The sequence below is a fragment of the Oryzias latipes genome, chromosome 12 (assembly GCF_053564925.1).
Source record: "Oryzias latipes strain Hd-rR chromosome 12, Olatipes_Hd-rR_3.1".
NCBI lineage: Eukaryota > Metazoa > Chordata > Actinopteri > Beloniformes > Adrianichthyidae > Oryzias > Oryzias latipes.
This window is the reverse complement of record NC_136248.1, coordinates 11,823,238-11,850,583: the sequence shown is the minus strand read 5'-3', so window position 1 is coordinate 11,850,583 and position 27,346 is coordinate 11,823,238. Positions and strand designations below refer to the sequence as shown.

General features: G+C 40.4%; 1 protein-coding gene across 1 annotated transcript in view; it reads right to left on the bottom strand.

Moving 5' to 3' along the window:
* The window catches only part of lpar1 (lysophosphatidic acid receptor 1), a 104,010-nt gene that overhangs the window by 40,570 nt on the left and 36,094 nt on the right, over window positions 1–27,346 (bottom strand). The window contains 1 exon segment of the mRNA NM_001309026.1: window positions 13,182–13,937. Within this exon segment, the coding sequence (NP_001295955.1) occupies window positions 13,182–13,920 (739 nt within the window). The 5' untranslated portion in view covers window positions 13,921–13,937.

Below are 27,346 nucleotides of genomic sequence, written 5' to 3'. Positions count from 1 at the left end.
GAATCAAATAAACACAAAGAAAAATTATTATATGATCTTTCATATTCCTTACTACTCAGTGTTTTATCAGGGCCTGTTTGGATGAACACAGAGCTGATATCCTGGAGATGGTAAATGATTTTAGATCAGCAAATGAGGGCAATTTCCCACAGCACACCTGACCGTCTCCCATGGCACACTATTGTGCCGCAGCACACTGGTTGGAAAACACTGGCCTAGATGTACCTTAATCATGTAACCCTTGTGCTTTCCTCTGCATTTTAGCATTGGGAGTTGGGTCATCTAGACCCACTAGACAGTGCGCTAAACCTTTTTTCTTCAATGATTTGTGATCTTCACTGGTGTCCAAGGATTACATGAAATCTTTCCACCTTTATTCACCTTTGTCATGGTAGGAATAAACATGTCAAAGTAAGGGTGGGGTCATCTAAGATAGCACAAGGGTTTTAACACTGGAGATGTCATCAGCGACACCTAAACAACAAATGCTCTGACATATAACTTCTTGACCATTTACGTGATCAATGCAAACAGCTGATTCGAATGTAATTAAAAAGCAACTTTTAAAATCGGCTTTGCACCGATATGCTACATATTATGAATGTAAAGAGCTGCATAATGGCACAAAGCCGGTTTTCTCCGCGACCGATTTAGCTCATTTACATTGGATTGTGTAAGCACTTCACAATTGTAAAGTGTTGCACATCAGTGCAAGGCTGCTTTTCTCCGCTTCAGAATCAGCTGGAATTTTGTTAATTGTATAAATGGTTGAAGAGTTATGATAGTTGAAAGAATGTAAACAATGGTGGTAAAGCTCCGGTGTTAAAGGGTTAAGCAGAGTCCCATGCAAGCTGAGTATGGAGTACGGTCATCAGACTGAGGAGTGGGCTGACAAAACCACTTCACCTAGGATATTCAGTCATGATTTTATAGAATTGACCAGTTTGCTTCAATAAAGCCTCGTTTTTTAACGCCAGCACATAAGGAAAATTTATTTAGGATGAGGTTTGGCCAACTTGGAAAAAAAGCTTGTACTACTGCTATCTAATGTGGTAAAAGTGTGTTCATCCACGGTATTTTCAGATGAAGAAATATCTTTTTATATAAACCAAACTAAATTTGGTCTTGGTTTTGTTTTCCCATTGCAATAACTCTCATCCCATTTTCCTCTGTTGTCTATTATATTTAGAGTTTTATGAGACTGTGGGAGACTGTATACATGGTAGCGGCCTCTACTCATCCACATATGGAAGTGTGCAACTTTCCACAACTTCCCTTTTTCTCAGTAAACTGACAAGTGCTCATAGGAAAGCATTTAACAGGGGACCCGTTTTTTTTATCTGCTCAGATGATGTGAAAAAGTAGACATGGAACCACTGTTGGACCTAGATATGAATCACGCAATGATTACCTTTTTTTTTCTTAAAATAAATATGTAATCAAAATCAAGAAACAAAGGGCAATGATACTTTATTTGGAGAGAGGGAATCTAATAGGAAAAGCAGTGTGGAGCAGTGTGACTTATTTTGAAAATAAGAGTGTGTATAGTAAAAAAAAAAATGACCTCACTTCCAAACTGCAAAGGGTTCCTTCCAGACTTGACAAAAATTAATCACTCTCCTCCCAGAAGGCTTACTACACCAGCTTATCATTTATCTTTTCAATACCAATAGACCCTACCCATCCATCTTTTTCTGCAGCACCTCCCTCTCCACAGAGATCTTTTCTAGTTCTTCTGGGAGAGCACCAAGGTAATCCCAAGATAGCTGAGTGACAAAGTCCCTCAAATGATTCTTAAGCCTTAAGCTATGTTCACAGTGCCCTTCGGCGATGCACTTAGTCGTGCTGTCACTTTGACTGAAAAGTATATGTACGCATTTTGGGCTTCCTCGTTCAAAACTCTCACATTTACGTGTCGAAACGCAAGTTTCTACAATCATTTTTTAGCTCTACGTACAAAACATGTGGCCGATGAAAGGGCGTTGTAAGCCGAATCAATTTAAACATGCCTGGTGTAAACGTAATATTAGTCACAACTGCTCTTACGGGTGGATACGGGTTATTTGCGAGAGGGCTAACTAGCCTGGAGCCTAGGGTTGGCGTGAGGGTACTTACAACAGCATCACCTGTACGTTATAAGAGCAAGCAACTTACACTAGCCTTAAGAATACTTCACAATACACTTACATGCACAACATACACACGTATGTTCCATTTTATGACCCCCCCCCCTTAAAGTGGTTGCACAAGCCTCAAGGGAACTGGAGAACACATCTGTGCTCTCCTTAAAATGAAGCCACTACTCTCTATGACCCTCCATTGGTCTGGAATACCCAAAAACTCGCAGAGGTAAATGTGATTATGGCTTGAGGTTTGCCTGGGGCCTACAGCATGCCCAAACAATTGCCTAGGGAGATATCCAGGAGGTTTTCAGCAGGAGTTGCCAGAGCTCTCTTAACCTTATAGGCAAGATCCACAACATCAGCTTTTTCCAACCCTCTGTTCAAATTGTGCTCAAATACGACACATCGCTTGTCAAATATGTTCTGACAAAGAATATCATGGGAACAAATTAAAAATAGTTTTAAAAGCGAAAGAACGTTTCTATCTCACATCTAAAATAGTCTAAAATCAACATTCTTGAATTTTCTAGACCTTTTTAATTCCATTTGCGGTCATGAGGTTGCTAGAGCCTGTTGTACCCACTGTATGTAGAGTGAATGTGGGATTCATTCAGGACATATGGACAATCCATGGCACGGCAACACAAAGACATACAACAACACATTAATACAAAAAGACAAACAAGAGTCACAAATGCACAAATACTTGTGAATAATTGTTTTGGACTGTGGGAGGAAGCTGGAGTGTCCAAAAAGAATCCAGACATGCATGAGGAAAACATACAAACTCCGCATAGAAATGTCCCAGCCGGGATCTGAACCAATGTTGGTGAGGGCTAACCAGTACCCCACCATGCACTCCTAGAATTTAAACATTTTCACAGGTTTTGGGGAAAACTGAGCACACTTAGCTGTCAACTGCTTTGAATTAGGTGTGGAATAAAGACAACAAATGAAATGAGATGAGATAACAGAGCACACAGGAGACAAATCACACAGAATCCCCTGGTATGTTTTGTCTGGGACCAACACATCCTGCTTCGGGTCCTGAGAATAACTTTTTCCATAAATCTGCTGTACCAGCAAAAATGCCTAAGAGGATCTGCTGCTAAGGTGCCATCTTTTCATGTTAAAACTGAATCATATTTTTGTATTGCAAAAAAGAAAAACAGTTAAACTTCTTACTGTTTTTTATAATATCAAAAAATCCTGGATACTTGCTAAACTGGAAAACTACAAAACATAAACACTGTCAGATTTGGACAGTACATTAGCTTTAATTAAAAACAAGACATGTTCATCAAGAAAGGATTCTTATTACTTCACTGCATGAGCCCATTGGAATGAAAAAACCACAACAAAGAGAACACAATGGTCCATTTCAAGATTAGATTTAGTTCTTGATTTTCCTGTCCCATAAAGCTATCTAAGCACAGACACTTCAGATGACAAATAATGGTCATCAATGGAAAAGTTGTAAAGTTGCAGATTAAAGTTGCACTAACTTCTTTATTTTCAGAGTTACCATTTTCTTCCCCTTCCAAACCTTTACTCTCCTTTTTTACCACTATTCCCAATCTTTACTTTTTTTTTAAATATTCTTTTAGAGTATTTTTCTGTTCTTGTTCTCCCTATTTCCCCTCAGATCACTATGCTTCATTTGACCACTCTTTTTTAAAAATTGCTTTGAATTAATTTCATTTTGATTAATTTCTCAATGAAAAAAACTCTCTCCAAAATATACAAACTTTTATGTAATTTAGATAATAAAAGTTCACTTCCGACAACAAAATGGGATGCGGATTTGAGCATCAGCACAGATGAAAGCTTCTGGTCAGAACTTTGTCTAAACACCTTTAAACTGACAAAAAGTCCAAATCTGCAGCTAATCCATTTCAAAACTCTAAACAGAATTTACTACACTGGACAGAGGATGTTCAAGATGGGTCTCAGTAACTCAGACATTTGCAAGCACTGTGATAGTGATCTACCCGACAGTTACATGCACGCACTGTGGTTCTGCACGCCTGTCCAGGCTCTCTGGCAGCAGGTATGTGCCGATCAGTCTGGCTTAAGGTTTCAATCACGGCTTCACCGTCACTTTGTGTGCTTTGTGGTGTGAGTGCCATCGATGTAGAAAGAGGATTAGTATCTACCATTTTCATAACTCTTTGTATTGCTAAAAAAACTATTTTAATAAATTGGAAAAACAAGAAAAATATAAATATAAGTCAACAAAGGAATCTGCTGCTTGATCATATCAGCTTGGAAAAAATGTCAGCCCAAAGTTCAGGTAACTTTGAAAGAATTCAGTCTCTCTGGTCTCCCGTAGCTAACTCCATGACTTAGGGGGTGGGGGGGCCTGGTCGTCGCTGCTCCTTGCCTTTCTGCCGTGGTTCGGGGTAGGGGTCGGGGTCTCCGGTGCCTGGGTGGGGCGGGCTGGGGCGCTGCGTGGTCCTCTGGGCTTGGGTGTGGGGCCTGACCAAAGCTCTTCTAGGGCCGGCGTCTGGGGGTGGGGGCCTGGACTTGCTCCGGGGGGGGCGACGCTTTCTGACTCCCCTCTCTCTGTGTGGGGTGGGTGATGCTGGGCCTGGGGTGCCGGCGCCTCCGGGGATGGGGCCCCTGGGCTGGGTGGACCTGGCCCCTGTGCTGGGGGGGGGGGGGACAGCTGTTTGACCACCGGGGGACAGTCTACCAGCTGTCCCCAACTTACCCTCTTCCTCATATAACCTCATATTAGGGTGAGGGGGTGGGGGGTTTAGCCTGCGATGCGCCTTGGGGGGGGGGGGGGGGGCTACTTGGCAGTGGCCCCCCTCCTATGGTTTCCGTATGGAGTGGCCCCCCCTCTTTCGGTTTTATTTGCACCTTAGACATGTAGGGCCCTTGGAAGGGGGGGTGTTTAGACATCACTGCCAGCAAGCAGCAGATGTCATCCTGGCACCCTACCCGCCAATTTTAACCGCACCTTAGACATTTAGGGCCCCTTGGTGGGGAGGGTGAGGGGACATCACTGTGAGTAATCAGGAGATGTCCCCTTAGTGCCCTACCCGCCAATTTTAACTGCACCCCCCTTAGTACACACACCCCTCACCCCTCAATATATACATCCCAACATAAACACACACACATGCACACACACCTCTCAAACACACGCACACACATTTTGCAAGGAAGGTGGGACCTAGGACAATCTGTCCCCTACCCCTTCCCTGGTGGGGGGTACGGGGCCCTTGGCAATGGTGGCCGTGTCCCTTGGGTGCCGGTTTCCTGGGCCCGGCGGTGCTCTCTCCGTGCGGGGGGGGTGTTTCACATTACACCAGGTGTAATGTGAAACTAGCTAACTAGTATGTGAAACTAGCCTGACTTTAAGCCTGAACTCTGGCTGAAATCCGCCTGAACTTGCTTACCCGGGGTATGTCGGTTCCAAAAGACCGGATATGAGTTGGTGTAATTATGCTCGACTTGGTAACCCTGGGTTAATGCACGTGCATGTCAAGTACACAAAGACATTCTCAATGGATTGCCAATTTCTGGAGTCACCATGGAAACGCGTGGAAAAAAAGAAAGCGCTATACTTCAGTGAGACGGAGTCTGAGGTTTTAATAATGGCGTATGAAGATTATACGTCCATCAAAAAAAGTAATATGGCTGCATCATCAAAAGAAAGAATTTCTGCTTGTAGTAAGAACAGACAAAGTAAACGCACAAGTTTCTGATCTTACTTCCATTTTCCTTGTGACGCATATATATATAACTTATCCAATTTTGCCACCTTAAATGAATTACTTCTATTGGTAACAAATAATTGAGTTAAATTTAATCAACCTAATTTCTTACGTCTATTAAACTCAATAATTGTTTATACAACTCAAATTTATGAATTTATCTAACTAAATGTCATATTACTCCAATTCAATTAATATTTTTTCCATCTTAATTAATTATATTTCTTGATCTCTCATATGTCTAAGTATGAGCAGGCAGATATGCTCATTTTTATAACAATAAAAAGGACGGGAAAAAACTGCAGGTTGCGCACAAATTCATTAAAGAATTTTCCGTCATTGCCATCACAGTAATCACCGGTAGACGTGCTATATAAACTCATCATCCTCTCCTTCACTCTTACTCACGATGCAGAGACATAGGCACAGTAGGACTAAAAAACTCAGCAAAACATGGCACAACACAGTAAAACAGCTAAACAACTAAACACATTTGGTCAAAAAGCCACACTTAAACCAAAATCCGTCCAGACAGGCAAAGGAAATGGTATCCCACAATCCTTTGCAATGCCGATCTAACAGCAGGACCAACGTTACACCAACTTAATTGAATTAATTTGAATGAAAGTAAAATAACTGTCTGAAAACTGCGTGTTATTTTTAAACTGACTTAACATACAAATGATTTATCTTAACTGAAGCAAATAACTATGTTAGATAAAAGTAAAAAAGTTTAATTTTCCAACATCCATATGTGATCTTATCATCCTCTCACGGTGGAAATAGTATTATCTGAGCTTCTTCATCCACTAAATCATCTTCAAATGGACACGCCATGCTGCTTCACTGCTCTGTAAACAAACAAACCTTGAACTAAACCTGCTCCCGACCAGGTTATGTTCAGAGCATGAGTTGCCATGGCAACTTGACCTACTCTGAAACATACCTCCATTTCTGGAACCGAAAGCTGAGGTTATCAACTTCCTTAGCCTCAAACTTACCGTGGGAGCTGGCATAACCTGCTTTCGGGAATACCCCCCAGGTGTGTTGATAACATTTGAGTGTGTGTGTGTGGACAGGCCCCGCCCTTTTTGTACTGCATTTGAACCTTACCGTAATGATAAACAATCAGTAAACTTGTTGCTTTATGCTGCTTCATTGTCTTATCCCCCCTCCCCTCCTATTATCACCCTCCTAACCCCCCCCCCCCCCCCCCCCTCTCTCTAACATCCCTCTCTCTTCTTCCCTTCTTTCCTTTTCCGTCCGGTCCAACACCAAAGATTTTCAAACATGGTTGAAATTAATAAAGTTTGGCCTCAATTACAAAAGAGGTTTATTCAGACATACCTTTGGTTTGTCTGAAGATCAATAACCCCTATTGTTAAAGTAAAATATGTCCAACACAAGGGGCCCTCAGTTCTCATCTTGCTGCCCAGCTGTTGGACAGGACAAGTTAAAAAAAAAAAAAAAAAATGGCTTTGAATTATCATTTATTCTCTGCCTGTGTTGCCAGATAGTCATGGTTTTCCAGTCCAAAAGTCATCTAAAAACCACCAGCCCCTCAAAAGAACCACCCAAAATATTAATCAGTGATTAATTAGCAGTAATTAATCATCCATTATTTATTACTTTCTGATTCTATTAAAAGTCCAACACATTTTTGCTGATGGACAGGCTGACAGACGAGGTAAGACAGGAATCTCCCTGGACAATGATGTTGATGCAGAGGGCACACTCTGGACCTGCTCATCACAAAGGGGGTTAATATTTACAATGTCAGTGTGGTTGATGTCGCCCTCTCTGATCATTTCTGTGTATTCTTTGACCTGTCTGTTGCTCCCAAACCACCGCCTGGTCCTGCAGTTGTCCAAAGGAGACAAATAAATGAGAGCACTAGGGCACAGTTTGTAGAAATGATAAACCCTGAAAACGCCTCTGGTGCCAATGTTGATGAAATGCTGAATTCTGTTACTTCTAGCATCTTGAATGTTCTGGATGCCATTGCCCCTATGAAGGTTAAATTGAGAAAACATAGACAGAAAGCTCCCTGGAGGAACGATGATCTAGTCAGGGCACAGAAACAACAGTGCCGCAGAGCTGAGCGAAAGTGGCGCAAGTCAAAACTCCAGGTTCATTATGAAATGTATAAGGGGGAGTTGTACGCTTACAACCAGATCTTATGCAGAACAAGGGAAAGGTACTTCTCTGAAATCATTGGAAGTTGCAGCAGCAACTCTCGTGTCCTGTTCACAACAGTAAACAGATTAACTAACCCTCCAACCCAGCTACCAATAGAACTGGTTTGCACACCTAAATGTAATGAGTTTGCTGTATTTTTTAATGACAAGGTTCAGGGCATTAAAAAAGCCATCAACTCCACAACACATATAACTATCGAACGGCCACCTACTCACTCTAAGCTGACTCACTTTGTACCTGTCACTGACCAAACTCTCCAAGAGACCATCACCCGTCTGAGCTCGTCTACATGCTGCCTTGATGTGTTACCCACTAGATTTCTAAAGTCTGTCCTGAACAGTGTGTTGCCATCAATTAGTCAAATAGTTAACATGTCTCTTCAATCTGGAATATTTCCAGAGGCCTTAAAAACTGCAGTCATTAAACCTCTCCTGAAGAAAAGCGGTCTTGATCCCACTGTACTGAATAATTACAGACCTATCTCTAATCTGCCATTTTTAGGAAAAGTCCTTGAAAAAGTTGTCTACCAACAGCTCACTGATTTTCTCTTATTAAACAATTCATTTGATGTTTTCCAGTCAGGTTTTAGACCCCATCATAGCACAGAAACTGCTCTTATCAAGGTAACCAACGACATCCGCCTGAACACTGATGATGGCAAAGTCACTGTCTTAATCCTACTAGACCTGAGTGCTGCCTTTGATACTGTTGATCATGGGATCCTTTTGCACAGACTCCAAGACTGGGTTGGCATCTCTGGATCTGCCCTAAGTTGGCTCAAGTCTTATCTGGAAGACAGGAAATATTTTGTTGAAATTGGGAGTTGTGTCTCAGACTACATGGCCTTGACTTGTGGTGTGCCCCAGGGATCGATCCTGGGACCCCTTCTGTTCAACCTCTACATGCTGCCACTAGGGCAGTTAATACGCAGTAATAACATATCTTATCACAACTATGCAGATGATACTCAGATCTATGTGTCACTGACAACAGGTGAATATGGGCCGGTGGATTCACTCAGCCACTGCCTCCAACAGATCAGTGCGTGGATGCAGAACAACTTTCTCCAGCTAAACTCAAACAAGACCGAAGTTATTATTGTTGGCCCACAGAAACAAAGAGAAAGTGTCAGCAGCTACCTTCATTCTCTGTCTCTTAAACCCTCAAATCAAGTCAGAAATCTAGGGGTAATCATGGACTCTGATCTGAACTTTAACAGCCATATCAAGTCAGTAACATCAGCGGCATTTTACCATCTGAAAAACATTGCAAAAATCAAAAACATAGTGTCAAAGCCAGACCTGGAGATACTTATTCATGCATTTGTCTCCAGTAGGTTAGACTACTGTAAAGGCCTGCTCACTGGCCTCTCCAAACGAGCTGTAAAACAGCTTCAGTACATCCAGAATGCTGCTGCTCGAGTCCTGACCAGAACCAGGAAGTATGATCACATTAGTCCTGTGCTCAGGTCTTTGCACTGGCTCCCTGTACTTCAAAGAATAGACGTCAAAGCAGCTCTGCTTGTGTACAAGTCTCTCCATGGCCGAGCACCAAAGTACATCTCTGACATGTTAGTGCCATATGAACCATCTCGTATTCTGAGGACCTCAGGGGCCGGCCTCCTGTTGATGCCCAGAGTCAGAACTAAACAAGGGGAATCAGCGTTTCAATATTCTGCAGCTAAAATCTGGAACAGCCTCCCTGAAATCGTAAGACAGGCCTCTTCTGTGTTCATGTTCATATCTAGACTTAAAACATTTCTGTTTAGCCGTGTATGTGACTGAAAGGTCCTATCTGCACTTTTCTTTCCTTTCCTTCCTTTATTTTTAAATCACTTTTCAATTTTTTTTTTCTTTTCTTTTAAAGTAAATTTTTCGTTGATTATTTCTATGATGTATTGAGATTTTAATGCATTTTTTTGTTTTGTGAAGCACCTTGAATTACTTTGTGTACGAATTGTGCTATACAAATAAACTTGCCTTGCCTTGCCTTGCCTTGATTTTTGCAGATGACATTGTAATTTGCAATGAGAGTAGAGAGCAGGTGGAGGAACAGCTAGAGAGGTGGAGGTTTGCTCTGGAAAGAAGAGGCATGAAGGTCAGTCGTAGTAAGACAGAATACATGTGTCTGAACGAGAGGGATCAAGGTAGAAGCGTTAGGTTACAGGAGGCTGAGGTGAAGAAGGTGCAGGAGTTTAAGTACTTGGGGTCAACAGTGCAGTGTGATGGGGAGTGTGGAAAAGAGGTGAAGAGGCGAGTGCAGGCAGGTTGGAGCGGGTGGAGGAAAGTGTCAGGAGTGTTGTGTGTCAGAAGAGTGTCAGCAAGACTCAAAGGAAAGGTGTACAAGACAGTGATGAGACCAGCTCTGCTCTCTGGGTTAGAGACGGTAGCAGTGAGACAGAGACAAGAGGCTGATATGGAGGTAGCGGAGATGAAGATGTTGAGGTTCTCCTTAGGAGTGACCAGGTTAGACAGGATAAGGAACGAGTACATCAGAGGGACGGCTCATGTTGCCTGTGTTAGCGACAAAGTCAGAGAAGCCAGACTGAGATGGTTTGGACATGTTCAGAGGAGGGATAGTGGATATATTGGTAGAAGGATGTTGGAGATGGAGCTGCCTGGCAGGAGGGCAAGAGGACGGCCAAAGAGGAGCTATATGGATGTCTTAACAGAGGACATGGAGTTGGCTAATGTTAGGGTAGAAGATGTCCATGATAGAGTGAGGTGGAAAAGGGTGATTCGCTGTGGCGACCCCTGATGGGAAAAGCCGAAAGAGAAAGAAGATGAAAAGGGGGGTTAAAAAAAAGCAAATGTCCCTGTGAAACGTACCGTATTTTCCGGACTATAAGTCGCTCCGGAGTATAAGTCGCACCAGCCCAAAAATGCATTATAAAGTAGAAAAAAACACAGATAAGTCGCACTGGACTATAAGTTGCATTTTGACGGGAAATTTATTTGACAAAATCTGAGACCAAGAACTAATAACTTGCACAACCTCATAAGACACAATCATAGCAGACTGTTTGTCTCATAATTTCACAGTAATTCTTTCTCATACTTATTTATTTATTCCTTTCATGAAGCATCATTGGCCAACTAATACTCTGTTTTCATCCTGTATTTGTAGAAACAGTTGTCATTTTTACTGCATTTCTGAATCTATGAAATCATTGGAAAATAGAATATTATGTTGTTAGCCTTCAAGATCTTACTGTAAAAAAAGTTTGCTGATTCTCTGAGTCACTTAACATACTCTTAACACTTAACATACCTCATACATCAAATTTAGCCAGGAACATCATCTCTGTTCATGAACATAACAGGAGGGTTAACAATGCATTTATTTCAATTTATTTCTAATATAAGTCGCTGCGGAGTATAAGTCTTGCCAAACTATGAAAAAAAGGGCGACTTATAGTCCGGAAAATACGGTAATAAAGAAGGATTTGATTTTCAAAAACCTGTTTATACTGTTAACATTTTCCAAGTAGTAAGAAAACATTAAGAGCTAAACTCTTAAATCACCTGAGATAACACCAAAAATAATTTGTTTTTTTGCAACACCAGCAGTAAACAAATGATGTATTGATTTTAAATTAATATCACAAAAACCACAGTTGTTTTCCTGTCTCATTCAGTCTTTTCAGTGAAGCTTTACATCAGATCTGAGCACTAAATAAATAAAATACATGACCTATCAAACAGAAACAAGGAGATTGTATAAAAATGTGTCTAATGTAAAAAATTATAAAAAAAGCATTACATTGTTAGCATACCTTGAGTATTAAAGGAACAATCAACCTGACTTCACTCAGGATTGCATAGTCCCTCGTGCGGCTAAGCCAGTGTTGCAAGATTGGGTAAAAAAATAAAACGCCCAATTTGAGCAAACCTAGAGAAACTTTCTCCCACAAAGTCAGATTAAAAACCGCCCTATTGAGCTAGACACCACCCAGTCTGGCAATGCTGCCTCTGCTGACCTGCAAGTCTCTCGACTTGCTGTTGACTGGAACATACCATTGCTGCAGGAGAACTGGGGAGGACTTAACACTTTTACATGATCAATCTTATGCAAGTTCAGTAATTTGGGGTGTTTTTTTTATGATACAATTAAATAATGGGGGGTGTCAAATTTATTTTAAACACTTTCATTAGGTGTTTAGGTCGGGGCCCCTCAAGAGTTGCCTACCTTTTTTTCATGGTGAGTTCGCTCCTGGCAGCACAATCACTTTCCAGACATTTAACAAACTGTTGTTTCTGTATAATGTTTTGCTCAGTTATTCAAATGAATTAATATATTCAATGAATGGGACAACTTACTTAACAAATTACACAATATTTGCTATCAAGGCAACTAGTGAAAACTTAACTCAGCACCTATGCCTTAGTCACAACTGCCCTTGCAGCAAGGCTGTCTGTGGGTAAAAAATGAAAAACCTGTACAGTTGGTCCACACTAGATGTTAAGATTGTAGACCACTTGCTAGGGTAAAAATGTTCATGCACACATATATTTACGGGATGTCCTGAACACTTTAACATCACGTAAGGGTGAAGTAGGTGACATGCAAGTGTGTTGTACAAATATTTCATTTGTTTAACCCCCCACCAAAAAAACAAATGCATGCTCTGCTTGCATGCAGCCTGGCTGTTAGAAATTAAGGAATTAAGCAATCAGAGCATGGTTTGTATGAGTGTCCTACAGGCTCTTACGTATCATGTAAGAACCAAAAACCTGCAACACCCATAAGGGTCAACTTCTGTATGGGTCCCGCACCATAACCATTGTCACTGTGTGTGTGTTTAAGCTCTTCACCTCCCTCCCTGAGTTTAACCATAGATCTTCTGACACTAGCCATAAACCCAGATCTCTAAAATCATCAAAACTTATAAGTATCTCCGTTTCAGCTACACCCAACACTCCGGGGTCCCTCTGTGTGTGGTGTGTGTGTGCTGTGTGTGTGGTGCCAACATGGAGTGTGTGGTGTCTAAAGTGAGAGTTAAACGTGAGAGTTAACTCTTCATACCATTTCTCAAAACAACTTTTAACAATAGCTTTTGGTAAACATCACACTAACTGAAAAAACACCTCTATAGATTTTAGACTGATTGACCATATAGTTTATTAGGTCTTACCCAAGACTATGGCCACCGTCTTCAGCAGAGACATCATTGTGTCTCGGTTGCGCCGTTGTCCAGAGCTGTGCCGCGACATCCTCATGGTCCTCTGCCTCACATAGACGAAAATGTGTGCATACAGTGTCACCATGACAACGAAGGTTACCAGGTTGAACACAGCCCAGAAAACCAAGTAGGAATTGCTGTAGAGTGGCGCCATATTTGAACAAGTTTTGATGCTACAGATACAGTTCCATCCTACGCTGGGGATGGCTCCCATTACTATGGACATTGTCCAAATTATAACGATCACCACTACCACGCGCCGGTTGCTCATCCGTGTGTGGAGCTGCATGCGGAACACTGTGATGTGTCGCTCTATGGCAATGGCAAGGAGATTGGCCACAGACGCTGTCAGACTGGTATCAATTAAGCCTTGGCGCAGGAGCCACGTGGAAACGGTGAGGCGCCTCGTGTTTGGTCCAGTGTTGAACATCAAATAGAAGTAAGCCAGTCCAGCAAAGAAGTCAGCAGCTGCCAGGTTGGCCATCAGATAGTAAATAGGAAAATGAAATCGTCTGTTGACATAGATGGCAATCATCACCAGAAGGTTGGCGAGCATGATGAAGATGCACACAGTGATGCCCAGGCCCATCACCAGCCTGCTGACCGTATTCCAGCCTGTGGCCAGGTGCTTGCCACTGCGGTTGTAGAAAAAGGCAATGGTCTCGTTGTAGTAACACTGGTCTTCATCCATGGTGGAAGTGGTGCTTACTGAAATGACAAAATGTACAAATGTTTTTTAGAAGCCTTTTCAACTTTCTGGTTAACCACTAACAAAACACAAATGTCCCTGTTGCTTTGGATCAAGAACACTATTTTATCGATAGTATTCGCTCACCTGCCTTGACTCGTATATGAACTAAAGTGCCATCCCATTCCTAACCCATAGTGTTCTATATGATGTTGGTCCACCTTTTGCAGCTATTACAGCTTCAACTCTTCTGGTAAGGCTGCCCACAAGGTTGAGGAGTGGGACCTCGTGGGACCTCTTTGCACCTCTTTGAATGAGTTGCTGTTGTTCCCCAAATCTTCCATTTTGTTATGATAGAGCTGAGAGTTGACTGTGAAATATTTAGGGGCAAGAAAATTTCAAAACTGGATTTGTTGCACAGGTGGCATCCTATGACAGTTCCATGCTGGAATTCAATGAGCTCCTGAGTGCAGCCCATTCTTTTACAAGTGTTTGTGAAAACAGTCTGCATATCACACTGCTTGATTGTATACACCTGTGGCCAAGTCAAGTAATTAGGACACCTGATTCTGATAATTTGGAAGGGTGAGCAAATAGTTTTGCTAATATAGTGTTACAACAAATCCTGATGTTCAATCAATCATCCAGTTCCAGTTATTCACCTTTCAGCACATCCCATCATGGGTCGCCAAAGCGAATCAGCTTTTCACCGATTTGCACAGGTAGTTTGGCAAAGCTTTACACTGGATGCCCTTTCTGACACAACCCTGTATTATCAAGGCACAGGGGGACCCAGACAGCCAGCAGCGCGAAGGGTCTAACCCAGGGGTTGGCAACCTCCGGCTCTTTCATCCCTGTGCTGTGGCTCTCTGTGGTTTGGTAAAATCACAATTATCCTCTAAGATTGTACTGGTGCCTTTAATACCGTCGGGATGTGCGAGTGGGCAGGGAAGCGAACAGCGTGCACATGTGGACGGATGGAAAGTTCTTCAGAAAAGACAGAATGTGGCAATCTCGTGAGGGGGCTCATGAGCGGCCCAAAAAAAAGTCACTTTTATTTTTCTCCGCAGTTTTCCTAGACTAAAACCGTTCATGTCCGCGTAAAATTCATGAAATTTGGGCGCCCCTACTATCGTGTCAACTTGCTGCTATGATGACCATATTTTGCGCTCTCTGTGTAGAATTCACTGGAGGAGCGTGGTGGTGGTGGTGGGGCGGCGCGGGGGTAAACAACTCGCAGCTTCAGAGGGTGTGAACAGGTGGAGTGGAAAAGCAGGTACAGGGCGTAGACTAACTGCTTTACATTCCAGACCCCCAACAAACTAATAGCTGCTTCCTAAAAAAAAAAGTTGTCATCCATAAAATTAATATTTATTGGGTTTACTGAATTTTATGAAAAGTTAAAGAAAAAAAAATAGAAACGAGTCTGCATCAAAGTGAATTTGTTTCCATCATCCCACTCATCTTAACTCTGGGTGTTTGACAGATGGAAAAGTATTTTCAAGGTTCTGGAAAATTGACAAAAGATCAAAGGAAACATCAGTGTCCAGTTTAGAAAGAAGAGGAAGAAAAACACTCCAAGGATAAAGGAATGCAGGCAGTGTCCAAAATGGAAATTTTGAGCAACATCTACCACATGGCTAATAAAGGTTTGCATGTAATTCGACTAATCTTGGTAATTAGCTTTTTCTTGTATTTCATCTAAGCTTCTCTGCTGTTCACATACACAGACAATGCTTAAAATCCAACATTATTCTGAAATTTGAGAGCAATATTTATATTTGCAAGTCTATTTTTTACTTAGCAACATTTTGAAAGGTCTTAAATCAGCGATTTATGAACGTCAAAAATATTCGAATATCTAAGTATTTGGATACTCGTTACAGCCCTAGAGAAAATCAATTTGAAACTTTGAAAGACAATACATCCTCAAAAAGACACAAGCATAATTTATTTTGAAAGTAACTTTAAAAATTTAAACAGAATCATTTGAATAAATGTTTATGACAAAGGTAGTGTAACTACAATGTTGAGTATACTCAAAAACAATATTAAACTTTAAGATACTAAAATACTGGTATGTAAATTGTTAAAAAATGACAAAAACTTTATATCTATTCTAACCTAAACAAGTTCCTAAAAATTTGTCAGATGAACTTTTTTTTGACAAAAACATAATTTTTGTTTCCTTTTTAGCCAAGTTGTTCTTGTTGTTGCAAAATCTACATTCCTTTTTCATAACAGTTAAAAAGCACGTGTATCTTGTGTATGTGTACAAATATAGAATAAACTAAATCTGTTGAGATAGCGCGTCACATGAGAAAAGCAGCCATCAAGGGGCTTAAAGTCACACTCTGATCGTCTTCTGATCTATATTCAAAGCATTCCCAGTGGTCTTTTAATTATTATTATGCCATTATAAGACAAAAAAAAAACAAAAGCAAAACAAAAAATATTGTCCTTTTCTAGGACATAGTTTCTGCAGAGGGGTAGTAGTTCATTAGATATTCACCCCTGAATTGTGGTCCTATTGGAGCAATCCCATCCCCCGTGTCCTCCACGTAGATTTCTGTTTATAGCCCCAAGATAACAATACTGGTTCAACAAACATGGCAAGCAATATTGGAGCTTTCTAGCCATACAGTTTTGGGGCAGATTCCAGCTGGAACAAAGAAAATGAAGACCTACACAGATCTATTTGGCAAGTGGATCCATCAGAGCAGAAAACTGTTACAAATACAATCATTTTAATATATATATATATATATATATATATATATATTATCTGCTTCTGATTCACAACAATTTGAATAAAGAAACACTTAAAAATGCAAGATTAAGTGTAATTATAATTATATATGTCCTCCATCATCAGAAAAAGAACATCCTAAAAACACCAAAAACACAACTTTCATTAGAGTGGGTCTTTAAATGCTCTTTTTATTTTTTTCAAGTAACAGCAAGCTGTTAAAAACCTTTTTTCAACTCTGATGCATGCCTGTTGTCTTTGAGAAATTGCATCTGTGACTTTTTTTTCTACCAAGTTATGGTTGTTTATGCTTTGAATCTTAGTGGAAATGGTGGTAACATGATGCCTGTAGCTGTAGCTCACTTCCAAGCACAAACAAACAAACCTGCAGGAACATGTGTGTAAGTGTAATAAACTCAACTCTAGCACAGATGCTGGATAATCTCTAGTACACCCCAGAACGGAAATAGGACCTGGGGCAGGGGTCGGCAACCCAAAATGTTGAAAGAGCCAAACTTGACGAAAAAAACAAAAAACAAATATGTCTGGAGCCGCAAAATATTAAAAGCCCTATTTAAGCCTCATAATGAAGGCAAGACATGCAATATGTATCTATATTAGCTATATTAGCCTACTATCAAAATGACCAAGTTGGCTACAAATACATAATGAGCATTAACGATTAAATGTTTATTTGCCCTGCAGTGCATTCTGCGGAGAACGACACTGTTGCGCAAGGTTAACTTCATTACAATATCAGTTAATTATGTTTCATTGCTTTGATAAATAAAAGAAATGTAATAAAGAAATCCAATTTTTTATGTCATTTTTATTTTGAGGATTTGAACAAAAAACAATAAAATGGAACGTGCATGCCCCATGACAGTCAGCTTGCGCTCGAATGACAGAACAGCTTCAAGCATTTGCGGCGCCTGGAGACTTTCATTCAGCTCGTTTAGGTGGTTTGTCACAGTCATATCCACCAAAAAGTGCAGCTTTTCGAGCCACTCAGTTGTATCTTCCAGTTGCGGGTAGTTCAGGTCTTTGCTTTTCAGGAATGTTTTCACGTGTTCGAAACAGACGACAGAGTGAAGCAAAACGTCACCCGTGGACAGCCATCGGACTTTGTTGTGTAGCAGGAGATCAGAATATTCACTTTCAACTTCATCAAGCAATGCACGGAACTGACAGTGGTTCGATTTCCATCAGCCACCTGCCTAGCGGTCCGCTAAAATCTTCCTCCTCTCTGAGACTGGAGTCGTGCATTGTATGGGCGATGGACAGTTCTCCAGCGCTGCCAGTTGATTGACAGCTCAACTTTTTGTTGACGTACCTGCTGGGCGTTACAATATTTTTTCAACACATTCATACAGCATTGGAAAACGTTAAGAATGTTTGTGTCTTGTTTTTCCTCCTACAGAAACCATATTAAAACAAAAAATATATTTCTCTCCCCCATCTTTTTACATTTTCAAACATTTTTGAAAATGCTCCAGGGAGCCACTAGGGCAGCGCTAAAGCGCCGCATGCGGCTCCTGAGCCGCGGGTTCCCGACCCCTGACCTGGGGGCTGGAGTGGGTTACTATTTAAGAGAGGCACAGACAGAAACAGAAAAAAGAGCTAATAGAAGTAGAGGTCATGAAAAATGAAGGTTTGAGCATTAAAGGTATTAAATCCACTGGTTTTTATTTTTATTGTACTCTTTACCACAATCATAAGCCAACATAAACTATTTAGTTCCATTGTTCACACAGCAAGATCCAGCATAAATGTTTATTGTTGTCGAGTTTACATTGTAAAAAAAACTTTTTCTTCCAAATTCCCATTTGGATTATAAAAATGCATTTAAAGTCTGTCAAAAATGCCATTAGGAAAATATGAATACAAAAGCTGTAAAATACAAGAAATGAGACATAAAGTAATTACGTAGTTCTTGCTTTCATCGTTACTGCTCCATACGGTTAAATAAAAAACAAAAAATGTATATAATTTCTCAAAAATATAATTGTTACATGTACTGTAATTCCTTGACTAAGGCGTACTTAAAAACCTTATTTCTTTTCAAAAAACAACAAAGCACTTTACAATCCAGAGCACCTTCTACATTAATTTTGTGCTTACTGATGTAAAAGGTAAAAATTGTATTGTCAGTCTATGTTTTTACGAGTTGCAAACAAGGTTGGGTATTATTGAAAACAGGGACATGCACAGGATTTCAGAGGCGCATGGGCTCAAAGTTGGAAAAGGGCAGCAAAAGCACTTTTTTCCCCTTTAAAGTATTCGGAAATTAAGTGTACTACTAATAGAAAACTACTCCGTTATGATACCTGTGTGGGGGAAACTGATAGAATTGTGATTTTTTTATGTAAGCAAATTATTGTCAATATGTGTTTGTTCACTTTATCATATACTTGGAAGACATCAAAGTAATAAAACACTGTAGTTTATTTTTTTTTTGACACAATGTGCTGCAGTCATAATCAACATGAATCAAGTTTAATCCAGATATTTTAAACACAGATTTCCTACAACTTTCATCCATAAATGCTGAAATTTTTAATAATATTTAATGTTATCATACTGGTGCTGTGAGGATTCTGCAGTTCGGCTTAGTTTTCCAGTGGTGTTTTTGGTCATGTCGTCCCCTGTCAGTCATGTTAATCATCCACAGCTGTCTTCTTTTCTGTTAATTGTCCTCAATGAGGGGGAAGTCTCTGGTTTTCCGTTCTACATTGTCGAGTCCTCTGTTTTTTGTTTCTCAACAGATTTCGTCCTGCTTACATTTATTTATTAAATGTTTATGTTTCTGCCACGAAGCCCAGTTTCCTGCATTTTGGCTCCTATACACCTTCAGTTGCTAACAGATATATCTAATGTAACTCTTGTTCTAGATTGGGATTCACAGCTAAATTCCCTTTTGCATCTTATCCTTTAAACACAGACTTTTTTTGTGACTGGAAATATTTTAATACAAAAAGATGGTAAAATTGAATGACACAGAGTTTAAAAAAGGCATTTCTAATCAGAAAATATTGCGTTAAACCAGGAGTCTCAAGCTCAATTTACCTTGGGGCCACTGAAGGCAGGGTCTAGCTGAGGCTGGGCTGGAACTTCAGCGTGCACACACACGCTCAACTTGTGAGTGCCTGAGAGCCGATGTCAGTTTAAATCAGAATTTAAAAAAAATCAAACTTCTCAGACTTTTTACTATATTTTACAACACAAAATAAGACGAACAAGGACCTCAGTGTAAGTAATTTGTGTGTAATTTCCTCGGGTACATTCCTTCTTTGGTAGTAAATTTGTATGGAGCATGTACAATATTATTAACTATACTCTATTAATAACTGTTTTCTGGTCAAAATGTCCCTATAAAACTCTAAATCAAACAAAATCAAACACCTGAACACAAAATCTTTAAGTACATGAATCAGTAATACATGTCTGTTTATTTAGTCTTCTATATGTACTGTTTTCAGATTTAAACATCGTTATTAACACAGTTCTGTTAATACTGGTAAATTATAACAATTAAACACTGAAGAAGACTGAAATTTTTAGAGTTCTTCCTCTCATACAGCTGAGAGGAAGCAGCCGAAACCCTCAGTATGGCTTGAAGATGATTGTCAGGAAGTCTGGACCTGTATTTGGACTTATTGAAGTTCAAGGTAAAGAAGAGCTTTTCGCACATGTACTGGTCTGTACTCCAAATTTTGAATCTGTGCTGAATGTTTGTTATAAGTTTGCTCTTTAAAACGCAAATCTGTAAGGGAGAAAAAACTTACTAACCATCTTTTGATTTTCTTTATTATGACTTTTGCATATTTAAACCCGGTCACAAGTTATTTTGGAGTAGCCAGTCACCCACTCCAACATTTTAATAGTTTTCATAGTTGAATTTAACTGTAAGCCTTTTTTAGTTATAAGAACGGGCGTTGTTCAATGGAGATCAGAACAAGCGTTACACATACCAGAGATCAAAGAAAGGCTCAAAAAAGGATGGAAATTAATTCTAGTGACACTAAATACGCGCAGCCAAGATACACAATAAGTTTCACAAAATAATTTTCAACCGAAATGTTTTCATCTACATTCCATGTTATATCATTCTCACTCCACGCATCTGCTCCTGGTCCGGCCCTTCTATCCAATTTTAGAACCCAATATGGCCCACGAGTTAAAATAATCGTTCACCCCTGGTTTAGACGGACGGCCGGGGTTTTGTAGATTTGCAGTGGTTTGATACTCCTTCCATTTCAAATATTATCCCCTGTACAGTGCTCTTTGGGATGTTTAAAGTTTGGGAAATCTTTTTGTATCCAAATCCAGCTTTAAACTTCTCCACAACAGTATCTCGTACCTGCCTGGTGTGTTCCTAGTTCTTCTTGATGCTCTCTGCATTTTAAATGGATATCTGAGACTATCACAGAGCAGTTGCATTTATACAGAGACTTGAATACATACAGGTGGATTGTATTTGTCATCATTAGTCATTAGGTCAACATTGGATCATTCAGAGATCCTCACTGAACATCTGGAGAGAGTTTGCTGCACTGACAGTAAAAAAAGTAAAAGGGCTTAATAAATTTACATGCCCATTAGTTCAGTTTTTTATTTGTTAAACAAGTTTGAAATATTCAATTAATTTCGTTCCACTTCATGATTGTGTCCCATTTGTTGTCGATTCTTCACAAAAAACTACAGTTTTTTATCTTTAAATTTGAAGCCTAAAAAGTGGCAAAAGGTTGAAAAGTTTAAGGGGCTGAGTACTTTCGCAAGGCACTCTAAATCTTGGTAGCCTTTGTTGCAAGCAATACACAGTGATAAACACTATGCAAACCACTGCAAAGCGCTAATGGCAACAGAGAGGATGTTTTAAACAATCAATCCAACCTTTTAAAAGATTTCAACTGTATACTTCCTGAAATCAACCTCTGAGAAACATATGCAGCATAATTCGCTACCTAAATTTACATTCCATCCCCCGGCGGCCGGGTCACAAATGAATACCATACATATTTACAACGCAGTATTCTTTATTAACAAATAACAGTAACAACTAACTACTACTAACTAGCTAACTAATGAACTAACTATATAAGTGTTGTAGAATGAGTATGTGTATGTGTGTCAGCACGCTGCGTGTGTAAGAGGAAGGGCCCGCACACAAGTGTTGGGGGTGCGCGCGCATTCATGTTTGTTGTTACGGTGTGATGGAGAACAGCAATAAAAGATTTCCCCCAGAAAAACGGGGATTGATTCTTTATTAAACCGCTCTGGAGTAGAACTGTGACAGTGTGGGATTTTGATCACCACGGTGATGAATCAGCAAGAGTCGCGGGACTCTTGCGACCCCCCCAACACAAAATCCTACGGCGGGCAGCCGTGTGGCGCACTCAAGAATGCACGCAGCTTGTAATGGAAATGAATACAATGGAAATTCCACCAGAAGTCCTTGAAGTTTGAACACAGGACTCGCAGAAAAAGCAAATTATTAGCAAAGATGGATGTGTTTATAAAAGTTAAAATCACGAACCATATGCAGAACTTTCAACAAAAAAAGAGGAACGTGCGGCTTTCTGCAATCTACCTGCATACTCCACCATGTTGCCCTATGCAACTTTTATTTTGGAGTGAACACTTTTTTTAATTTGTTTTATATTTACATCATGACAGCAATATGTCAAAACATTGCTGTATATTTTTCTTTAAATAACTTCTTTTTTCATGTATTTTACTTTTCTAGTTGGAACAATGCAAAAAGTAAAATGTTTTGTTTAAAAAAACAATGTTGTTCCCAAAACTTTCTTAAGAAAGTGATTATTTGAGGTGAGTAGAGCGGTGATGCTGTAGTATCGCGAGACCCAGCGAGACGAGTGTGGTGAGTCGACTTGGCGGCGCGTAAGCATTTGAACAAACATTTTCGATCTTGTTTCATTTTTCCGCCATATTAAAATATTTCCTGCTAACTAACATAACCTGTAAGCGTATTAAGCTTCTGTCAGCCTGGAGGACCTGGAGAATTTCATTGACGAGTGTTTTAATACCTGCAACATGGTGAAGCCCAGAACCGCCACCACCACCCCCTCCGCTAAGCGTGAACGGCCTGAGGACTCTCCCGGGGCTGTGTCCTCTCCAGGCAGCGAAATGAGCGATATCCTGGATTCGATTGACAAAAAGCTCTCCAGCTTTGATTGCCGCCTCAATTTGCTGGAGATCCTCCACAGAGAATTTCAAGGTCTGCGGGAGTCTCTGAAATTCAGCCAGCAGCAGGTGCGGGAGCTCGCAGCGGAGAACCAGGCCCTCAGAGAGACCGTCAAGATCCTGGGCAATGACACCGCCCGTCTCTCCGAGGAGAACCGATCCATCAAGGAAACCCTCCTGGATCTTCAGTCGAGGAGCATGAGGGACAATCTAGTGGTCGCGGGGGTTCCAGAGGAGGCAGGAGAAGACCCCGAGGCCACCGTTAGATCCTTTTTAGAGGTCCACCTGAAGCTCCCCAAGGAGGAGGTGCAGAAGATCTCTTTCCACAGGGTTCACCGCCTCGGAGGAAGAAGGTCCGACCACCAGCGCCCGCGTCCTATTGTGGCTAAATTCGAACATTTCAAACAGAAGGAGTTGGTGAAGGGCCGCGGACGGGAACTGAAAGGCACGCATTACAGCGTTAATGACCAGTTCCCGGCAGAAATCCTCCGTAGAAGGAAGATCCTGTTCCCGCTGAGGAGGAAGCATCTTGCTGCTGGTTCGAGAGCGGTTGTGGCCGTTGACAAACTTTACGTGGACGGCCGGCTGTTCCGGGACCCGGAGATCACCCCCTGGCTGTGCTGAAGGCTTTCAGATCCGCGCTGAGAACATCTGCGCTGCCCAGAAGAAACCCGCTAAACTAACTTCAATGAATGGAAAACAGGATCATCAATAATCCACACCTCGATCGCAGGAAAACAGTCTTTTTTTTTTTTTCTTCTTCACCTCAGTCCCACTCATGTTTCTATTGTTGTTTTGTTGTTGTTTTCGTTTTCCCTTCTATCTCTTTTTTTCTTTCCTTTACTCCCCCCCCCCCTCTCCCCCCTCATTATATGTAAATCACCTGGAAGCAACTCATCCTCGGTAAGTATTTATTTATGCACGGAACGGGCGCGCGCGCACACAAGCGCACACAGGGGCGTGCACATGCGATCCCGCACACACACGCCGACATACTGCAATCACCTCACACAGGCTCTCATAGGACGCACGCGACACGCAGCTCACATAGCCAGAAAACGTTCACGCGCACAGCGCTTCTCAATGCGGGCACGCGCACACGGACTGGTACACAAGCACTACTTAGCTTTACACCTTTTCAGTCAGAGCAGTTATGAACAGTCTTAACATCGTTAGCTGGAATGTGCGTGGACTTGGCTCTGAGCCAAAGAGACTGAAAGTGTTAAATCACCTGGATGGTCTAAAAGCAGATATAGCTCTACTGCAGGAGACCCATTTATCGAATTCTTTGAATCACCTTATGTGCTGCTTACAATTTCCAGTTATATACTCTGCCAGTTACAACTCCAAACAACGAGGAGTTGCTGTTTTAATTAATAAAAATCTTAATTTTACTCATAAGGATACAGTTACTGACCCAGAAGGCAGATTTGTAATCATTAATATATCCATTCAGAATAAGGACTTTTGTATAGCGAGTATTTATGGTCCTAATATTGACGACTCTTCCTTCTTTCACAGATTCTTCACCTCACTCTCAGTTCACTCTGACTCCACAATCATTATAGGAGGAGACGTCAACCTTGTTTTGGACCCTGAACTTGACAGACTCAGCACAGCAGCAAATCAGCGTACATGGCGGTCTGCAAGTATTCTAAAGCAGTACATGAATGATTTGGGTCTCTGCGACGCGTGGCGCTCATGTCATCCAAGCACTAAAGGGTTCACCTTTTTTTCTCCAGTTCACTATTCACACTCCCGTTTAGACTATTTATTAATCAGTAACTCTCTTTTAAAAAACATTCAAAGCTCCAATATCCATCCAATTATTATCAGTGATCATGCACCAGTCTCTGTAAACATTTCTAGGGAAAAATCCACACCCTCTGGTACAACCTGGAGGTTTAATACGTCTCTGTTAAAGGACCAGGAATTTATTGAATTCTTTAAAAAAGAGTGGGCAACCTTCTTAGACTTCAACAATACTCCAGACATCCCACCGTGCGTTCTTTGGGAAACAGCAAAGGCAGTCATGAGAGGGAAAATCATTTCTTATTCAACGCACAAAAAACGCAAAGAGAAAGCAGATTTATTAGAATTAGAAAATAAAATCAAAACCCTGGAGACTGCTTATGCTGCTTCAGCACAGGAACGCATTCTGGGAGATCTGAAAAATTTAAAGCTGCAGTTAAATGACATCATTAATAAACAAACACATTTTCAAATACAAAGGCTACGACTTGAAAGATTTTAAAACTCTAATAAATCTGGTAAATTTCTGGCTAATCAGCTTAAAATTAATAAAGAAAAATCATCAATCACCTCTATTATGGACCAAACAGGAAATGTCACTCATGACCCGGTCAAGATTAATAACGCATTTGAAAACTTTTATAAAAACCTGTACACACCGCAGATCAATCCGTCAGAGCAAAGTATTGACTCATTTCTTAATAATGTAAACCTACCCAGGCTAAATGAGGATCAAATCACAAACTTAGATTCTCCGCTCTCGCTGTCTGAACTTCATGAAGCTCTGTTACTTATGCCCAATGGTAAAGCACCAGGGCCTGACGGCTTTCCTGCTGAGTTTTATAAAGAATTCTGGGAACAACTGGCACCAACATTTTATAAAACTGTCACATCTATTAATGAGAGCCAATCAATGCCACCAAACATGAACTCAGCCAACATAATTCTTCTTCTAAAACCAGACAAAGATCCCACTAGTCCTTCAAGCTATCGCCCTATCTCTCTAATCAATGCAGATGTAAAAATTATCTGCAAAGCACTAGCACAGAGAATAGAAAAAATCACTCCTCACATAATTCACTTCGACCAGACTGGATTCATCAAAGGCAGACACTCGGATGATAATGTCCGTAGACTAGTTAATATAATAGACTTTGCCGCCATTGAAAACCAGGAAATGACGGTACTATCGCTGGATGCTGAAAAAGCCTTTGACAGAGTAAATTGGAAGTTCCTTATTGCTGCCCTCCATAAGTTTGGTTTTGGAGAAGCATTCATCAATTGGATCAAAATATTATATCACAACCCCAATGCATCAGTTAGAACTAATAAACAGACTTCAAACAGGTTTTTTCTTGGAAGAGGAACCAGACAGGGCTGCCCACTCTCTCCTTCTCTTTTTGCTATATTCATTGAGCCTTTAGCTGCAGCAATAAGACAGAATGAGAGCATTATAGGAATAAAAACCAAACACAGCCATCATAAAATTAGTCTTTATGCGAAAGACATATTACTGTTTTTAAGGAATTTACATTCTGTAAATGAAACAGCAATGATCATAAATGAATTCTCCTCCATATCAGACTATTCCATTAATTGGAATAAGTCTGTTTTATTACCACTCAACAGGAATATGGAACAAAGACTCACAATTCCAGTTAAAACAGGAAATATCAAATATCTGGGTATCTACTTTTCCCCCAAACTATCAGAACTGGTGCAGCTAAACCACACCCCATTACTGAAGAGCATACAGGACGATCTAACACGCTGGACCAACCTGCTTCTGTCCCTTATGGGCAAGGTAGCCACGGTTAAAATGAAAATCTTACCCAAGGTTAATTAACTCTTCTCAATAATTCCCACACAACCGCCATTAAAATGGTTCAAAACATTAGACTCATCCATATCAAGCTTTCTATGGAACAACAAACCTGCAAGAATTAGTCTAAAAACTTTAAAATCTGCAAAAAGCTGTGGAGGATTAGAATTACCTAACTTCCACAAATACTTTCTTGCAAATAGATTACAATATATCTTAAAATGGTTAAAAAATAACCCAGAAACCAACTCATGGTTAGACTTGGAACAGGCGTTATGTGGAAAGATCAACCTGTCAGATCTTCCATTTATTAGCCAAACAGTTAAAAAACAGGATTGTTTCAAAAGCATTAATATAAATGCCACTTTAACAGCCTGGTGGGAATTTCTCAAAATATCAAAATCATCAATTCAACCGTGCAAAATGACACCCATCTGGAACAACCCGGACATCCTTATTAACAAAAAAATGATTCACTTCCCAGCTTGGCAAGCAGGGGGCATAAAACAACTAGAGCACGTAATTATTGATAGAAGATTCATAACTCCCCAGGAACTTCAAGACAAACATGGAATAAATAACTTCTTGGAATATCAGCAACTTAAATCAAGTATTACTAAAAAGTATAAAATTAAAGACGACGATTTAAAGCTACCAGATGTAGTTACCACTCTGATTAATTTTTCAATGAATAGAACTCTCTCCAAAATATACAAACTTTTATGTAATTTAGATAACAATATTGCCTTTCCAACAAAAAAATGGGATGCAGATTTGAGCATCAGCACAGATGAAAGCTTCTGGTCAGAACTCTGTCTAAACACCTTTAAACTGACAAAAAGTCCAAATCTGCAGCTAATCCATCTCAAAACTCTTCACAGAATTTACTACACTGGACAGAG